General features: G+C 38.1%; 1 protein-coding gene across 1 annotated transcript; it reads left to right on the forward strand.

The window, feature by feature from the left end:
• Positions 1-201: 201 nt before the first annotated feature.
• On the forward strand, positions 202-14,234 carry ZNF366 (zinc finger protein 366). The gene is made up of 5 exons (XM_035565864.1): positions 202-243; positions 1,233-2,555; positions 4,764-4,955; positions 10,845-11,019; positions 13,699-14,234. Exons 1-5 carry the CDS (start codon positions 202-204, stop codon positions 14,232-14,234), a joined length of 2,268 nt encoding a protein of 755 aa, XP_035421757.1.
• The last annotated feature ends 2,092 nt before the right edge of the window (positions 14,235-16,326 follow it).

Genomic DNA, 16,326 nt, shown 5'->3' on the forward strand with positions numbered 1-16,326 from the left:
GTTTGCAAGCAGGTTTTTAAGATGCCTTCTGTTGACTACAACCTAACTAGGTCACAGAGATGTTCTTTTATCTATCTTTAGGAGTCAGTTTATCCAGCATGGATCTTCCCAAAAAACGAAACATGAGTGTTTTTATTACTCTAAATACCTTCATACTCTCCACCCAACATTGCCAAGAATGGTGCTATAAATTGCGTCAACATGACACAAGTGATAGAGGGAAAATATGTCTACTTTTCCAAAGTAACCCTTGCTTGGTTTGACAGATGCATGTACATAGACACAGGCATATACACATACACATTTGGATAAGACCACCAAGCTTTCTATACAATCAGTGGAATACAAAATTTTTGACAGAGGACAATTATTAATCTCCTTTGTCACACTGTAACATTAGAAAGTATCTGAGCATTCTGAGGTGTCAATTATTCTGGAAACCTCAGTAATTGTTGAAATTTGTGCTCCTGCTAAGAATCAAACAAACAAACAAACAAAAAAACTTAGATTATGTCCATAATGCAGTTCAGACAGTGGTCAGAGGCTTTCCTCCCCTAAATCTGCCAGGTAAATATCTCTGGGATTAAAACAAAGAAAATAAATTAATCTCCACCTTCTTATTACAATACAAAGTGAGAGAAGCCAGGAAACACGGCACAAAACCTGATGGTACACAGTGTCCTTAGATCACTTGGCCATTGTTTTCTCTCACAGCAGCACATGCTAATGATACAAAGAAGTTTAAAGTTTTTGGCTTTGATTTTTCATGTCACAACCATAATAAATGTGCACATTATTGTTTGTATTGCCATATCCTTTAGATGCACCGCCAATTTCTAGAGCCTGTGCATGTACAGCCAAGGACAGGACTTTGCCCACAAATAGCTTGGCTAAATTAAATTAAGCAGAAACATTGCCACACAGAATCAGCTGCTAAGTAGAGTGTCATGTTACAACATGTTTATGTTACAAAGAAGTTGTATGAGTCAAACCTGATTTAAACCTCCATTAGCACCACAGGAAGACCAAAGATTCTTTTTTCTCCACTAGACAATTTAATTCTGCTTTAAATGTTCTTCATCTTATATGGGCCTAAGCAGGACGTTCTCAGTTGTATTTAATTAAAAAAAAAAGCAACCTCCAAACCAATGAACTAGACAATAAAATGTTAACCCCAGGAGAACAGGAAGAAATAAATATATTTGTTTGTCTATCTGTTCGTTTGTTTTAAGGAAAAAAAAAAGAAAGAAAGAAATATGATGAAGAACGAAGACACAGGTTTTAATGTGGACAATACACAAGCCTCTCCCTTTTCCCGCTGCCTGCAGCCACTGAGCCCTGTTACAAAGCCACACAGAACAACACCATTTGGTGAAGAATTCAGACAGCACCTCTCACATTTCCGCTATGGCCCTCCTCCTCTTGGAGACATGGAAAGTTTTCAGGGGTCCTTGGAAGGAGGGTCTCGGAAACGCAAGAGCATGCCAACAAAAATGCCTCCTTCTATTGCTCTTGAGGGTTCCTCATCACCACCCCACAGACCTGAAGATCAAAATGATATAGGATCTTCCAGTCTTCCCTTGGTGTTTCAACAGCCAGTACAGCCCAAGTACAGTTCCCAGATGATTGACCTCTGCAACTTTGGTTTTCAGTTCTACAGAACTCTGGAGCATTTTGGATCCAAGCCCATTAAGCAAGAACCAGTAAAGCCTAACATGGCATGGCCTAGTAGTCCAGCATTCATGCAGGCTCCTTACCCTTATTATCCTAAAGTCCATCCTGGCTTCATGTTTCCTTTTATTGTGCCCCCAAACCTTCACTTCAGGAACCCCATTCAAATGAAAAGGCCTCCAGAGCCACCCTTCAGGAGGGCAGAAGTGAGAGAAAGTGGTGAAAATAAACAGAAAGTGGAAAGAGTAGATGTCAACCTTCAGATAGACGACAGCTACTACGTTGATGTTGGGGGTGAACAGAAACGCTGGCAATGTCCCATGTGTGAGAAGTCCTACACATCCAAGTACAATTTGGTCACCCATATCTTGGGGCACAGTGGCATTAAGCCACATGCTTGCTCCCGATGTGGCAAGCTTTTCAAGCAGCTGAGCCACTTGCACACTCATATGCTCACACACCAGGGCACGAGGCCACACAAATGCCAGGTGTGCCACAAGGCTTTCACTCAAACCAGTCACCTTAAGAGACACATGATGCAACACAGTGACATCAAGCCTTACAACTGCAGGATCTGTGGCAGAGGTTTTGCGTATCCCAGTGAGCTGAAAGCACACGAGTCCAAGCATGAGAGTGGCCGAGAGAACATTTGTGTGGAGTGCGGTCTGGACTTCCCCACCCTGGCCCAGCTGAAGAGACACTTAACAACCCACCGTGGCCCAATACAGTACAATTGCACTGAATGTGATAAGACCTTCCAGTACCCAAGTCAGCTGCAAAACCACATGATGAAGCACAAAGACATCCGTCCCTATATCTGCACTGAATGTGGCATGGAGTTTGTGCAGCCCCACCATCTCAAACAGCACTCCCTAACTCACAAGGTAAGCCATCACATGTTGTCTTCTCACCTTGTATCAGACAGTAGCACAAAGATTACAGAATGCTAAAGATCCACCTACCTCCTCGGAGGGCAGGTGACCAGTCTATAAAGCCTCATGCTGGCCATTTGCTGGCAGTAGGATTTTGTGCAGAGCAGAAGTCTTAGCAGTACTGGCAACAGTGGAACCTAGATGTCTCTGAAAATCTTAAGTAAAAACAGAAAAGTAAAAGTAAGTTTACTTTACGAAAGTAAAAATGCAAAAACATTTTGTTATAAACAGGACTTCAATTAAACCACCTGTATTGCTTCCCATAATTGCGTTCACATCTCTCTGTTTCTGGGATTTATTTTCAGAATGACCTTCTGTGAAATAATTTGATTTTGCAGAGCTGTCTAACACCTAAAAGTTTTAACAGAAATTTTCTTCTGAAATATATATGTATTCTTTTGCTTCCCTTAATTGGGAAGTAGGTGGTATGCAGTAGGCTGTATGTACGCAGCAGAAGAAAGCATATTATTACTCATCAGATTTTGAAGAATCATTATAATGAGACATTTAGGGGGAAAAAAAAATAACCTAAGAAAAATTCCTGTTTGTGTAGAAATTATTCTAAATGCCAGTTAATGGAAGTGGACAAATAGGACCATAATCCCAGCCAATTTGTATCAAGTGGCAGTCTTACCATGGCTGTCAGTAATGACAGCTATGTCAGTTTTGACTAGGAGTAGGCTTTGGAACACATCCAGAAAACACCACCTAAAAAAATGTGAAAAATATAAATGCTCCATTCAAGAATGTCTGAAATTGTTATCCACCATTATAAAAATATGATAAATGCATAAAAATGACATATTTTATAAAAATTGCTTCCAGTTTTGAGTATGTTTTTCCTTTAACACCTGAATTTTAGATTTATATGAAAAACATTAAACATACAGAAAGCTACAGCATTTCAGTCTTACAGGCACATTTTCTTTTGAACAACCTCTACTTCCACATTTGCTTTTTCTTCTTTACTATGCTATTACCATTTCTGCTCTCTTTGGAGATTCCCTGGTCTTTGGATTTACCATACAAAATTCTATTAATTTAAAACATGGTAGTTTTTTGTCATAGGAAATGCAATGTCCTTGAGCCTTTAGAGAGCTTCTGCTTCTTTGTCCACAGCTGCAGGTGGATTCAGCTGTGAACATAATTAACAGTACTTAGCTGCCCAAATGCAGCCTCAAATCAGATAGCTGGATGCTGAGGGTCGCTGTGGGTGTTCACAGTTTCAGATCTGCAATTAACTCTATAAAAACCACTGACTGGCACAAAAGAGACTGGCATTTCGTGTCTTCTTTGTAAATGTGGCCTGCAGGATGAATAATTGCTCTTGGCACTTCACTGGTAAATCTTCACTACTTGCAGCAAGTTATACTCAAATTCCTAAAGGGTTTAGTGGAAAATTCATTGATTTTTGTAGCATGTAAATGACTCTGAGAAGTTGGCAGTTAGACCATATATGTATGACCAAGAATACTTATCTGTTTATTGGTAAACTGATTACATGGTATAGAGAGTGACAGAAACATTCTGTTAACACCACGTAAAACAGGACAGAAACATCCTGTAAACACCACGTAAAACAGGTCACTCCATTATGGTTAATGTAAGTCCCGCAAAGAGTAAAAAGTATTTTCTCTTCAGTGAATATAATATGTAGATCATTATTTGTTGATATTGCTTAACTACTTCTCAGCTATCTCTGATTATTCAATTGTTCCTTCAAAACAGGGATAGATCTTTGTTAGAAGCCAATGATGTTAAACTACCATAGTCAGGCACTTCTTCAGTCTCTTAACTGGTTAACTTTTATTCTTGGTCCACAAGTGTTCACATTTGACCAGTACCTTACATAAGCTGTAGAGAAGGAAAGAGAAGCTGTGCTATTGACTGTGTCTCATGGATTTGTAAATTTAGCAATGGAAACAAAACTCCTTATTTCATTAAGCTTAGATTTTGTTTTCCTTCTCTGCTTCTCAGACTCTTATAAGAACTTGCCAAGAAAAAAATAATATGTCCATTACTAGAGCAAATGATGTTAAAGGCAACATAATCGCTTACCTGCTTTGCTAATGTAGAATGAACATTTCATATATTGCCATGCTGAAAATGAAATGATCTACAAACTATTCCTTTTTTTTTTTTTTTTTTCCCCTGTTACAGGGTGTGAAAGAGCACAAATGTGGAATCTGTGGCCGGGAATTTACTCTGCTGGCCAACATGAAGCGACATGTCCTGATCCACACCAATATCAGAGCATATCAATGCCATTTGTGCTTCAAGAGCTTTGTGCAAAAGCAGACTCTCAAGGCACATATGATTGTTCACTCTGATGTCAAGCCTTTTAAATGCAAGGTAAATGTATCTCCTTTGATGGCAAAGGCATAAACTCACTGAACGTTTCTGGATATTACCACCTTGTGATATGAAAGAATTAGAAAAACAGGACTTGCTAACACATTCTATGGCTATATTTAAATTAGCATAAAAAAGTCCAGTTTCCTTTCTTGATCCAGGTTCTGCTTAGGTAGCACAAAAAAAATGGAGTTAAATATCTGTGATTTACTCCCTTCCCCTTCAATATCAGTAACTTTCATCCTGTAGTATTTTTTTTCCGCTTAGTGAGCATTTAAATGCCACTGAGGTTTGAGGACAAAAAACATACCTGACATTTGCCTAGTACAGCCACCCAAACAGAAGTTTAAGTGCTTAATAGCTTGAAACACTGGCTAAACACATAGATCCTGCACCACACAGAGGACCATGGAAAAGCAGCAGCCAGCACTTCACACAGTGATGCTATGCAACAGTTCAGGAAAAGACTCAAAGAAAACCACAGCAAAACAGAACTGCAGAATGGGCCAAATGTAATTACCTGACTAAAATTCAAGGCAGGATATCAGCATCATAACAAATCAGCCTCTAAGACCATCTGGAAATGCCAGATTGCTACATTCCTCCAGCACTTTGGAGGATGACATTCCCTTCCCATCCCCTCTTGCCTCTCATCCCAATAAACTTTGGAGGCCTTGGTTTTCTTGACTGCATCATCTCTAATATCTTCCTTATGAATTATTCATGTTTATTTTCTTACTCAGTATTGGACACTACATCTGTTCTCCTTGCTGTCTTTCTGGTTCATTACTGTAATCATACCTTGCGAAGCCAAAGACTGAGTTTTATTCCCACTTTGATCTGCTCTAAGAGGGCTGTAAATATGGAGAGGACCATATTACCCTGTTTACGCCTAAGTAACAGAAGATTGGTCTGGAAGCAATTTCTAGAACTTTTTCATCCAACATCTTTATGGAATTAAATATTTTCTTAAATTGAGTCTTTCATTTAGAAGCAAAGGAGGATGAAGAATTTGTAATGGAAAATTCTCTCTTGAAAACTATAGACCTTCAAAATGTCATAGGAAAATACTGCTTCCAGTAGTAGTGTTAATAGAAAAACATCAGAATTAGTATTTCTGAATTCTTCATTTTGCTTTGATAACATTGAAGTGTTTCACTTTGAAAAGAAGTAAAAACAAAGCCTTTCAACTTTAGCATTTTTTCATTTCAATTTATATCCTATTAAAATGTTATTTTCTGTGCTAACACTTATTCTATATAGATAAAATAATTTTTGTTACTGAAATACTTGGGTAGTTCCATGCCACATCTGCTGGAGGCTTTCATTCTTTAAATACACCTGTAACCCTATGGCTTTTTTCCTTTTTGGTCACTCATCCTCTGACCCTGCACATTTCAGAAATGAAAATCTATTGTTTGATAAGCTTTTCTGGATGTAGTATCTTCACAGAATTATTAGAATCCATGCTATTTCTGAGAAATGTGTCAGTTAGCTGGAAGTTTGTGTTCATGCTAGGATTTGATGATGACAGGCTATTAAAACTTGGAGATGTTAACAGTGTGAGTCAGGAACTGGAGTACCAACAGTATGTTTTCCAGCCAGTAACAAAAGCTTTTTAGGAACACCTGTTTTTCTTATACATTTTTTAATTCTTTGTCCCCACCCAATATTCCTAGGAGAGAAGAAACAAGTAAGCACAGTGAACCAGCTTCATCTGTGGCTGTTGGTTTATGAATCAACATTAGTGTCCCTGAACTTAGCGAAGATCTTGCCAATAAGCAAAGGGAGAACCAGGGTTTGCTCTATAGCATTAGGAACATCCCTTACCTCCCCATCAGAGCCCTTGAAAGTCTCACAAGTATTTCTGGCTGGTATTCAGAGGGTTAAGGCAATGACCAGATAGCAGCCTTTTGGCACCAAGCTCCTCCTCGGCAGAAGGAAGGATATAGCTGTATGAACAGCCTGCTTAACAATGGCTCACATGTCCCCGGGGAACCGCCTGCAAATAGATTTCATCTTGCTTTCTCTTGTACTTTTCAAAGCTTCCTGTTTTCTCACGGTCCTTTTGGACAGTTTACAGTCTTTCTCCCTCTCCCTCTCTCTTTGAGGAAAGGAACACCCTTCTTATGAAGAAAGAAAAAAAAAAAAAAAAAGAATGCAAGGGAAAGAGAGCACAGCAGTAGTCTTTCTACTTCACCACATGCAATGGTTTTCTTTACCTTTTTCTCACAGAAGGAAAAAAAGAAAGGAAAAAAAAAAAAAAAAGGAGGCTTTCCTGTGTGTCTAATCACAGCTAAGCACAGACTATCTGAAATGAGGGAGTAGCAAAGAGCTGTCCCTTCTGTTTCCGCATCCAGCTGCAGCCTGGATCTGTGTTTGATTTTTCTCTGAAGAGTGAACATCTCTTTAGCTCTTAAAGGCCTGAGTCCATGCTTCCTTCTTTATTTTTGTTTTAAACAAAATCACCACTTCTGAAAGAGCTGTACCAAATGGTTCAGAAGTGCTAATTCTGATTTGTAAAGGAAGCTCCCCTGAAATTAACAGTTGCTTTAAGCGATACAGTCAGTAATGTTCCAAACACATAATAAAGAATGTAATCAGGCTTTCTCCAGTGCAGCCAGCCAAATGCACTTCGCAGCAGAATTTTTGAACTCTCTTTCTAGTACTGTAAATATGTAGTTAAAGGTGAGCCTAAACAATTCTGGTTTATGGTCACAGGTCAAAATATCTTCTTTGCCAAGTAGGAAGTTGCTTACATATTTCAGATGAATTGGACTCTGCTCTGGTGTTGAAGCAAGGTAGTATGAGACATATTCCATCTTCATTCCCATTTGGTAATGTTTTTTCAGAAGTTCCAGTCCATACTACTTCTGCCTATTGCTCATAAAATTGTGGGTTTAGATCAGGAGTTAAACTCAAAGAAAATATGAGTTATAAGTACTTTTGGAAGAAATAAAACAAGACTGACAAAGGTAGCAGGGTGATACTTCATGCAGCAGTTTAAGAAGACATAGTCTATTGTTGAACTAATTCAGCATTTCTTGCAAAATATACTGAAGTCTTTTTCACCAGCCAGTGCATCAAAGTGTGTTCAGCAGATTTACAGCTGAGGTTTTTCTCTTCAGGATGAGAATTTTATTTTGTCTTTACTGGAAAACCTAAGGTCTGCAAGCAACTACATTGTTTCTGTTATTCCAAGCTCTCTTGCATGAACATTACATCCCTCTGAGTGCTAAGATGCTCTGTGGTGACTTCTGGAGATCTCTCCCATGGCTCTGGGTCATCTTTCACACTGCTTGCCAGTGGTCCCAACCCTGTCCCATCAGAGAGGAAGAAAACATTTTCCCCTTCCTAGTTTGGTGTGCAGATCCAGGCAGTTGTTTAAGAACTGGCTGTGAATTTCAGCTAGCTCTGAGTTGCTGTCTTCCAGCATATGAGCTTCAGAACAGCTCCCTTCACCCTCTAAATCATGGACATTCATCCGAATCTCATCTTGTGTCTTTTGAAAAGGACATCTTACCCAGATACCATGCCACATAGAACCATCATTCTGAAAACAATTCCCATATCTGCATTTCTTTCATTTTCCTGCCACACCTCTCTACTCTGGCACCATTTCCTCATGTTCCCAGAGGACACTGCAGGACGGTAACACATTATGTCTCTCTAAGACTGTGCATGACTTTGGGAAATGGAAAGCCTACCCTCTTTATTCAGACACAAAAAAATGTTATGCTGTAAGGAACTATCCTTTAGGAGGTCCCCTCTCTTTTTGTTATAAAGAGGAATAAATGTTGATTAGCCAGAAAATAAATAAATAAATGAATTTGCTCCTACTAGACCAAACTTAATACTTCATAAAGTATTTTTATGTGAAAAATAGGTTTTCATGAAGTACTCTAGCCATTCACCTGTTCAATCGGATTTTCCTTTCTTAACAATATAGATGAAGAAGTGAAGACCTAGCTATCAGAAAATAAAAGCTAGTGAGAATGCAGGTCAGCCACAATACAAGCAGATAACCAGAAGCCTTCTGCTAAGAGGTTGTAGAGAAGTATTATTATTGGCATTCTTATAGACAGAGAAATATTGACACATCGTATACAGTTTAAGCAGCTGTCAAGATCCAATCAGCTGCTCTTCTTCCTTGTGATTTTTCTGTGCTCCTCAGTGCTTCTTCTCTTTGTTTCCTCACAGCACTTTCAGAAGATTTTTGGTGAATTCTTTTCACTGAATATAAGTCATCAGCTCTCTTTGAATGCAAAGGAGAGACAGTTCTCTTTCCTGAGTGGATGGATGACTCTTGGAATCTGATATCTTATTTTCATAGATTACTAACTCATTTTCAGTGGCTATTTTTTTTTCCCCACTTTCTCTGTGAACACTTTGCTGATAAATTTGTTTGCTAGAACATTCATTTTAGCAAAATCACAGAGAGAAAATTACAGAAATAATGCAGCTCTAGAAAATATATTTTTAAGCAAGTGAGTATTTCCAGAAATTTTCTCTTTGAAGCATTCATTCAGCTCTAGTTTTTATTTAAAAATAATACCCCTGATTTTTTTTTTTATTAGCTAGCTGTTTTTCCATTTTGGTTTCAAGAGCAAATGATTCAATACTACTTCACCTAGGTTCATTTCACTACTTAGGTATCATTCAGATATTGCAGCTGATGGCTGTGTGAATTTGAATCAAAAAGTACTATGCCTGACCTTCTCTACTGCCAAAATAAATTGAGTCAAAATTTGGTCAGATTAGACCAAAATTTGGTGGAACCTCAGTAACTGCTTTTTAATCATTTTCTCCCAGAAGAGTACACTACTTGAAAAATAAAATAAAATAAATTAATCTGTTACTCAGAGATTCTGGCTCACATAGTAACAGAGATGGTAACAAGATGACTTTGGTGGTATGACTATTTATCTAAAATCAATCCAAAAAAGGGGTAAAAGTAGAAAGCAAAGACAGAAGTTTACATGGGATGGAAACAGCCACTTGAATATGAATAAAATTATAAATCCTGATAAGGAAAGACCAGAAGACAAGTAAGACTAGAAGCTTATAATAGTGATGTCAAAATTCCATGTCTTGAGACTACATTTGATTTATAAGGAAGGAGACTACAAAAGGACCCATCTAGAAAAATAACAACAATGAAGATAATACTTATTGTTTCATCAAAGGGAAACCTGCAGGATCAATGTCTCAAGCTGTCAGGAATGTGCTTCAGGGAAAGCTGATTCATTCTTGCGGCTCCATGACTGTTTAAATTCCAGCTTACTCACCAGAGACACCAAAACACAGAAGCTGGTAAACAGAAGATGAGAAGATCAGAGAAGAATGTGGGGAGCAAGAAGCAAAGAAAAAAAATGAATTGCTTTTTCTAGCTTTAAGCAAAATGTGCAGTCATTTCCATTACACTAAAGGAGAAGTGATATTCTGCTTGGCTGTTTCATAAAAACTCCGTCTCTGTATGACATTCTTCTTGATTACAGGCTAGATTTACAGACTACAAACCACATAGCTCACTGAGACAGAAAGTTAAACTCTAAATTTCATTCAAGTTAAGAGCTTTTCAGGTTATGTACTGAAGCCTCCCCCCTCCTTAAAACAACACTCCCTGATTTTAGGGAATATTTGACCATGTGTCTCTCCTAGTCATCAAATTTTAAAAATGGCAGCACTGCAGAAAGCCCTAGATGAATCAAACTCAACCACATATTCTTGTCTTTATGGTTTCACTTGTATCTTTGAAAAAACAAGCTGCAGCCAGAAGCAGCTAAGGCTCAAGCTGAGAAGGATAGGTTATATTTGCCTTTAAAAATATTCTCCCTTGGAAATACTCTTGCAAAAACTAACCATTTTTATTTTTACTGTTTTTGACAGCTGTGTGGAAAGGAGTTTAACAGAATGCACAATTTAATGGGACACATGCACTTGCACTCAGACAGTAAGCCTTTCAAGTGCCTCTACTGTCCCAGCAAATTCACCTTGAAGGGGAACCTAACAAGGCACATGAAAGTCAAACATGGGGTCATGGAAAGAGGATTTCATTCTCAAGGTAATATTTATCAACAAACATTCTCTAAGAGGTTTGAAAACACATATCAGTAAGTCTGAAAAGGCTTTGTACCACAGATCTACAATCTTATATCATAGATCCAATGCTATTGGAAGAGATTGAAACCCAATGCCTGGGAGGTTATCATTAACTATCTATATTACTGCAGTGCTACAGATCAGAGATACACATCAAACTAGATTTCTAATGAGACAGAGGTGCAGACTGAGATGGAGTAATAGTCGGAGAAAAAATGAGACAGCACTTGTGAGCACAAAGGAAGTCATTTCAGCACACTATATTGCCATTTTCAGGTGTTAGGAAGAATACAGTCAGTAGTGCTAAAGCACAGTATTTATGAAGCCACACCAAATGTTCTTGTACTTAAGTAGAGGGCTCCCAGTCTTCATCACTGTGGGGATGGTGCAATATCCACAGCACTGCAGAGCTTCTTCTAGCATGTGGTACCCCTGACACACAAATGACAGTGAGCTGGTGGAGTCTCATCCTTAGTGAGACTAGCACATGTAGCTGGCCAAGGGTATGCTTGGAGGATGTAGCTAAAAATGCATTGACTGTAGAATCATTTAGGTTAGAAATGACCCTCTAAAATCATCAAGTCCAACTGTTAACCTAGCACTGCCAAGTCTACCACTAGATCATATCCCTAAACATCACACCTGCATGTCTTTTGAATACCTCCAGGGATGGGGACTTAACCACTTCCCTGGGGTGACTCAACTACTTTCCTGACTGAAGGTGTAGTTCCATCATTTCTGAATAAACTTTTCAGTTTTGGACCAGTTTGACTCCTGAATGCTGACAGACCACACCCAGCAACCATTGACAAGAACACATTATTCCTCAGACATATCTGGTTAGGAATTTATAGTATTTCTCTCATGCTTGAGGTACATCCACATGTTTTTAACATGAGAATAAATCATAAATCCATTCAAAGCTGACAGAAGAAAAAAGTCTGGAAACTTTCACTGGTCTTTCTCATTGCTTATTGAATTCCAGATTGGAATGGAAGCCTGAATAGCTCTATGTACAGGAGCCTTTCTGTTCAAGATGCATTTATTCTGTGCCATATTGATGCATCTGACATTAATCAAAGACTGTAAGCTCAAATCCAATTTACAGAGACACGTGTGAATGGAGGAAGGCAATCCTCCCTCATCTCAAAGTTTATGGGCTTTTGACAGTTCAGGGTATCCGGCAAAGTATTTCCTACCTCTGACCCAACACATACACTTCCTAAAATCATGTGCACACATGCCAATGCTATCTAGAGAAGTTAGGATGCTAGGGAGGATTGTTTTGAGCATTTGAGTATCCAAGATATTTTGTTTGTTTAGGCTGTCTGGATAAATAACTCTCTTGAGGGTAATAATTATTGCAGCCTAAAATTTAGGCTTTAATGCATCCTAATGTGTATGGAAAACATGTCTTGTAATGACATTTGGGACAAAATTTACAAAGATCCTAACAAGTAATGCTGTAAATATCTCTTTTTTCTTTTTTTTCTTCCCCCCCACCCCCACCCCCCGCCTTTACATCTACCACACCATGCTAGTTACATGATTACTTGTAATTGAAGACAGCCTAAGTGCTTTTCAGTGTACAGCACTTCTTCAGTCCTTTAGGCTCATCAGACACAAGAAAATTTGCAAAGGCTGCCACCTGCTCACGAGCCATTTTAACAAACACAACACAGTTGCAAAGTAACAGCTGTATCTAGAGAGGCTGGAGGCTGTATAAATCCTGCAGACAATGGATCAAATTACTGAGAAGAAAAAAAAAAAAAAAGTAAGCAAGTAAAATAATTTCTGCCATAGATTTTTGCTGCTGAGTGAAATCCTCATCCCAGTTGTGTCACCATTTTTTAAATTAAGGCAGACTATACCTGTAATATCTGAATCTTCTCTGCATCCTGATGACAATGACTGGGTTTCTAGCAAGAACAGAGAGGAGATGCTTTGACAAATACTAAGACAAAAGAGACCCAGGACCACACTCAGTTTTATACAGTGCAGTTCAAAATCTTCATTTGGCTATGATGATTTCCTCAAGCTGAAGCACTAACTAGGTCATGAAGCTTTTCGGTGGCACTGGATGAGAGCAAAAAAGTTGAGGAGAGAGGACGTAGTGGACTGATAAGACAGGATTGTGTTTTCATTTTAGTGTAGTAACTTTGAACTGGAGTGTCCACAGAACAAACATATTAATGCATTTTTAATCTCTTCCACTCCTCTGGAAAAGAATGTGCAAAAACTAGAACTTTGATTTTGGCATGTGATGGTTTAGATCAAAGTGTTCACTAAAAAAAATAGGAATAAGGAAGTGGGTAGGTTCATGGGCAAAAATAGTTTACAAGAGGCCAGACACTTCACTTTTATTCCTAGCTCTCTCACCAAATGTCTGGCATGAACAGCAGAATGTTTTGTGTGTCTTGACCTGGTTGTGGGGTGAATCCAATAGCACTTCTTTTAACAGCATCTCAAAGGGGATGTCATGAGATGTAAACATTAAAGTGTTTGGAGATAGCTGAGTGGAGGACAGAGGTAGAATATCAAATAGAAGGCCACCTCAAATTTTCTGTTTTAACCATGTATCACATAGTACCATTTGCTATATATAAATTGTTCCTTTTCTCCCCCCTCTTAACATTACGAGGTTTTGGAAGAGGAAGAATTGCTCTGTCCCAGACAAATGTCTTGAGAAGCTTGGAACAGGAAGAGCCCTTTGATCTTTCCCAGAAGAGCCAAGGGAAAGGAATCTCATTTCATTCAGATGGCGAGAGTGCCAAGGGAAGCTCATGCCAGGAAGAAGAGGAAGACAACTGCTATGAGGCAGAGCAGTACAGCCCTGGCATGTATCATCATGACAACAACAAGCTATATACACCTCAAGATCTGTCTGGCAAACCAGACTGCATGATGAAGGGCTTCAGAGAGTCCTACTGCAATGAGAATGAAGAAATATTAAGTGAGGGAGGACTGGAGAAAAGAATAGGGGATTCAGACAACCAGGAGAGCCAAGGAGAGAGAGACACCGCAAACAATAAAGAACACCTGAGCTTTAGATCTTTCGAAAAGGCCAGACTTGGCCATTCTCTCTCTGATTACTTGTATTTCAAGCACAGGAACAAAAGTTTGAAAGAATTACTGGAAAGAAAAATGGAAAAACAAACAATGCTTATAGGCATTTAAATGGACATTTTAAAACAGCTGGAAAACGAGAAACAGGTATCTTTTAGCATGAACTGTAATTTACCAAAGCCTGAAATTTTGTAGTAGTCTTTAGAAATCAACAGGCTAAATCAATAAAAATAAATTAAGGTAAAATATGTACATGAAAACAATAAAGCAGTTAAAGGGGATAAAGAAATGCACTAGGTTTTAAAGAATAACATTTTTATACTTATCCATTTGATGTATAAACAGACAATGGGGTGGGTACAGAAGTTTATTTTCCTTTATCTGTGGTGGTAGAGACTTATACACAATTTTCTACTTATCAAAAGCAACATACTTTAGTGTTTGATTTACTATCTGTTTAAAATATATATGAACACTTCTAACCATAGGTGTCAAAAAATCTGAAAATAGTAAATATTTCACAGCATAAGCAAGAGAACCGTTAAATATGTAGTGCACGAAAGCGCTATCCCTTTCAGAACTAACACATCCACATACTTTCATTTACTGCAGTATGTTAGTTTAATGACTTACAATGAAAAATGGGAAACAAATTAAGAAGAAATGCTAACTTTTGGTGAGATAGTGAAGTGCAATTTTTTATGGCTTTGAAAAGACTTGGTTTTTGTTATGGTCGCAGAAGCTTTTCCTCTGGCAAACAAGATGCTTGTATTTTGCTATGTTTCAGTCAGTATGGAAGTACTCATCAATTCTTCAAGTGAAATAGCATGGACAATGTTGACATTTTGTTCTAATGTCTGTTCACACCAATGCATTTAATGAGCAGCAGTAGCACGTGGCATTTGCAAGTCTTGCTGTAATTACACACAAAACAAAGAGAGTCATTTCATTGAGAAAATGATGTAATTTTGCCATTTATCTCTTCCAGTTTATCTTGGCTAGCAAGCTTGAAATTACGAAGTCTGATCAGACTTTATTTTGGAAGGGATGCCAGAAAAGAGCCCTTACAGGGCAAGCAATACTTGACAGAGAAAAACAGTTTTTAGATTTCCTCCTATCTGAGTCAGATTTTTTCCCTCATTAACACAGCTTGACCAGTAAGCTCCAAGCCTTACAGAAGAATTCCACTCATGCTGTTTTTAATGAGTCATTCCCAGCTTTATATCCTGTGATTCCCATGCAATATAACAAAGATGCTGAAATTACATTTCATTAAGTACACTCCATCAATTGCATGAGTTGTTTGACTAGCACCTTGATTCCCACATCTTCAAGATATAAGACAAATGGCCCCAAACCATTCCATTGCTTATAAGGAAATAAAGATTTAATAAGTGATTTAATTATTCCTATGTAATTTTGAGATCACAGCTCAATAGTTTAAATCCCTATATATGGTACATCATTTCCAAATATTACTACCTTCTTCACTTACCTGCCAAGCTCTTTATTCAGAATACCTTGTTGTAATGCTTAATGTACAGTAAGTTATAATTAAATGTAAAGTCATATTCTTATGGCTTGCTAAGGCTAGAAGCCTGTTGCTGCAGCTCTCTACCATTATAAGAAACTTCTCACCTTACAGAAGTAACAATTCTCACACCTACCAGTTAATCAATCATATAAAACTGTGTTTGTGCACTCTGAGCTTGCAGGAGATGGTTCCATCTTTCAGTATTTAAAATTGGCATAATAAAGACTCCAAACGAAAAGGAGAAAAAACTGTTGATGTGTGAAGCTTTAATGTACGGGTTGCTCTTCTAAATGTAATTAACTCTACAGCTGATGTACATACTTTTTTAAAAATAAAGAGGTTATACCAAGTTGATGTGGAATGTAAGTGAATTCAGGACAACTGAATGATGTCTTTCAAAATGAGGTGTATTTCAGAGGTACACAGGCCATTGTTTTCGGTGAAGAGCTATTTTATTATATACATTTAACTTGTTCTTTTCTGCATAATAACTTGTTTGAAAAAGGAGCTGTCTTTCAAGGAAATCTTGGTTGAGCAGAGGAATCAGAAAATTTTCTAGAGTAATATGCTTAGCTGCATTCTTTCTAGGACTAGAGGGGAAAAGACCAAGTAGATATTCAGCATGATCTATGAGATTGTCTCTTAGAAATGGGAAGAAGTCCTGCATTT

The sequence above is a fragment of the Cygnus atratus genome, chromosome Z, assembly GCF_013377495.2.
Source record: "Cygnus atratus isolate AKBS03 ecotype Queensland, Australia chromosome Z, CAtr_DNAZoo_HiC_assembly, whole genome shotgun sequence".
NCBI lineage: Eukaryota > Metazoa > Chordata > Aves > Anseriformes > Anatidae > Cygnus > Cygnus atratus.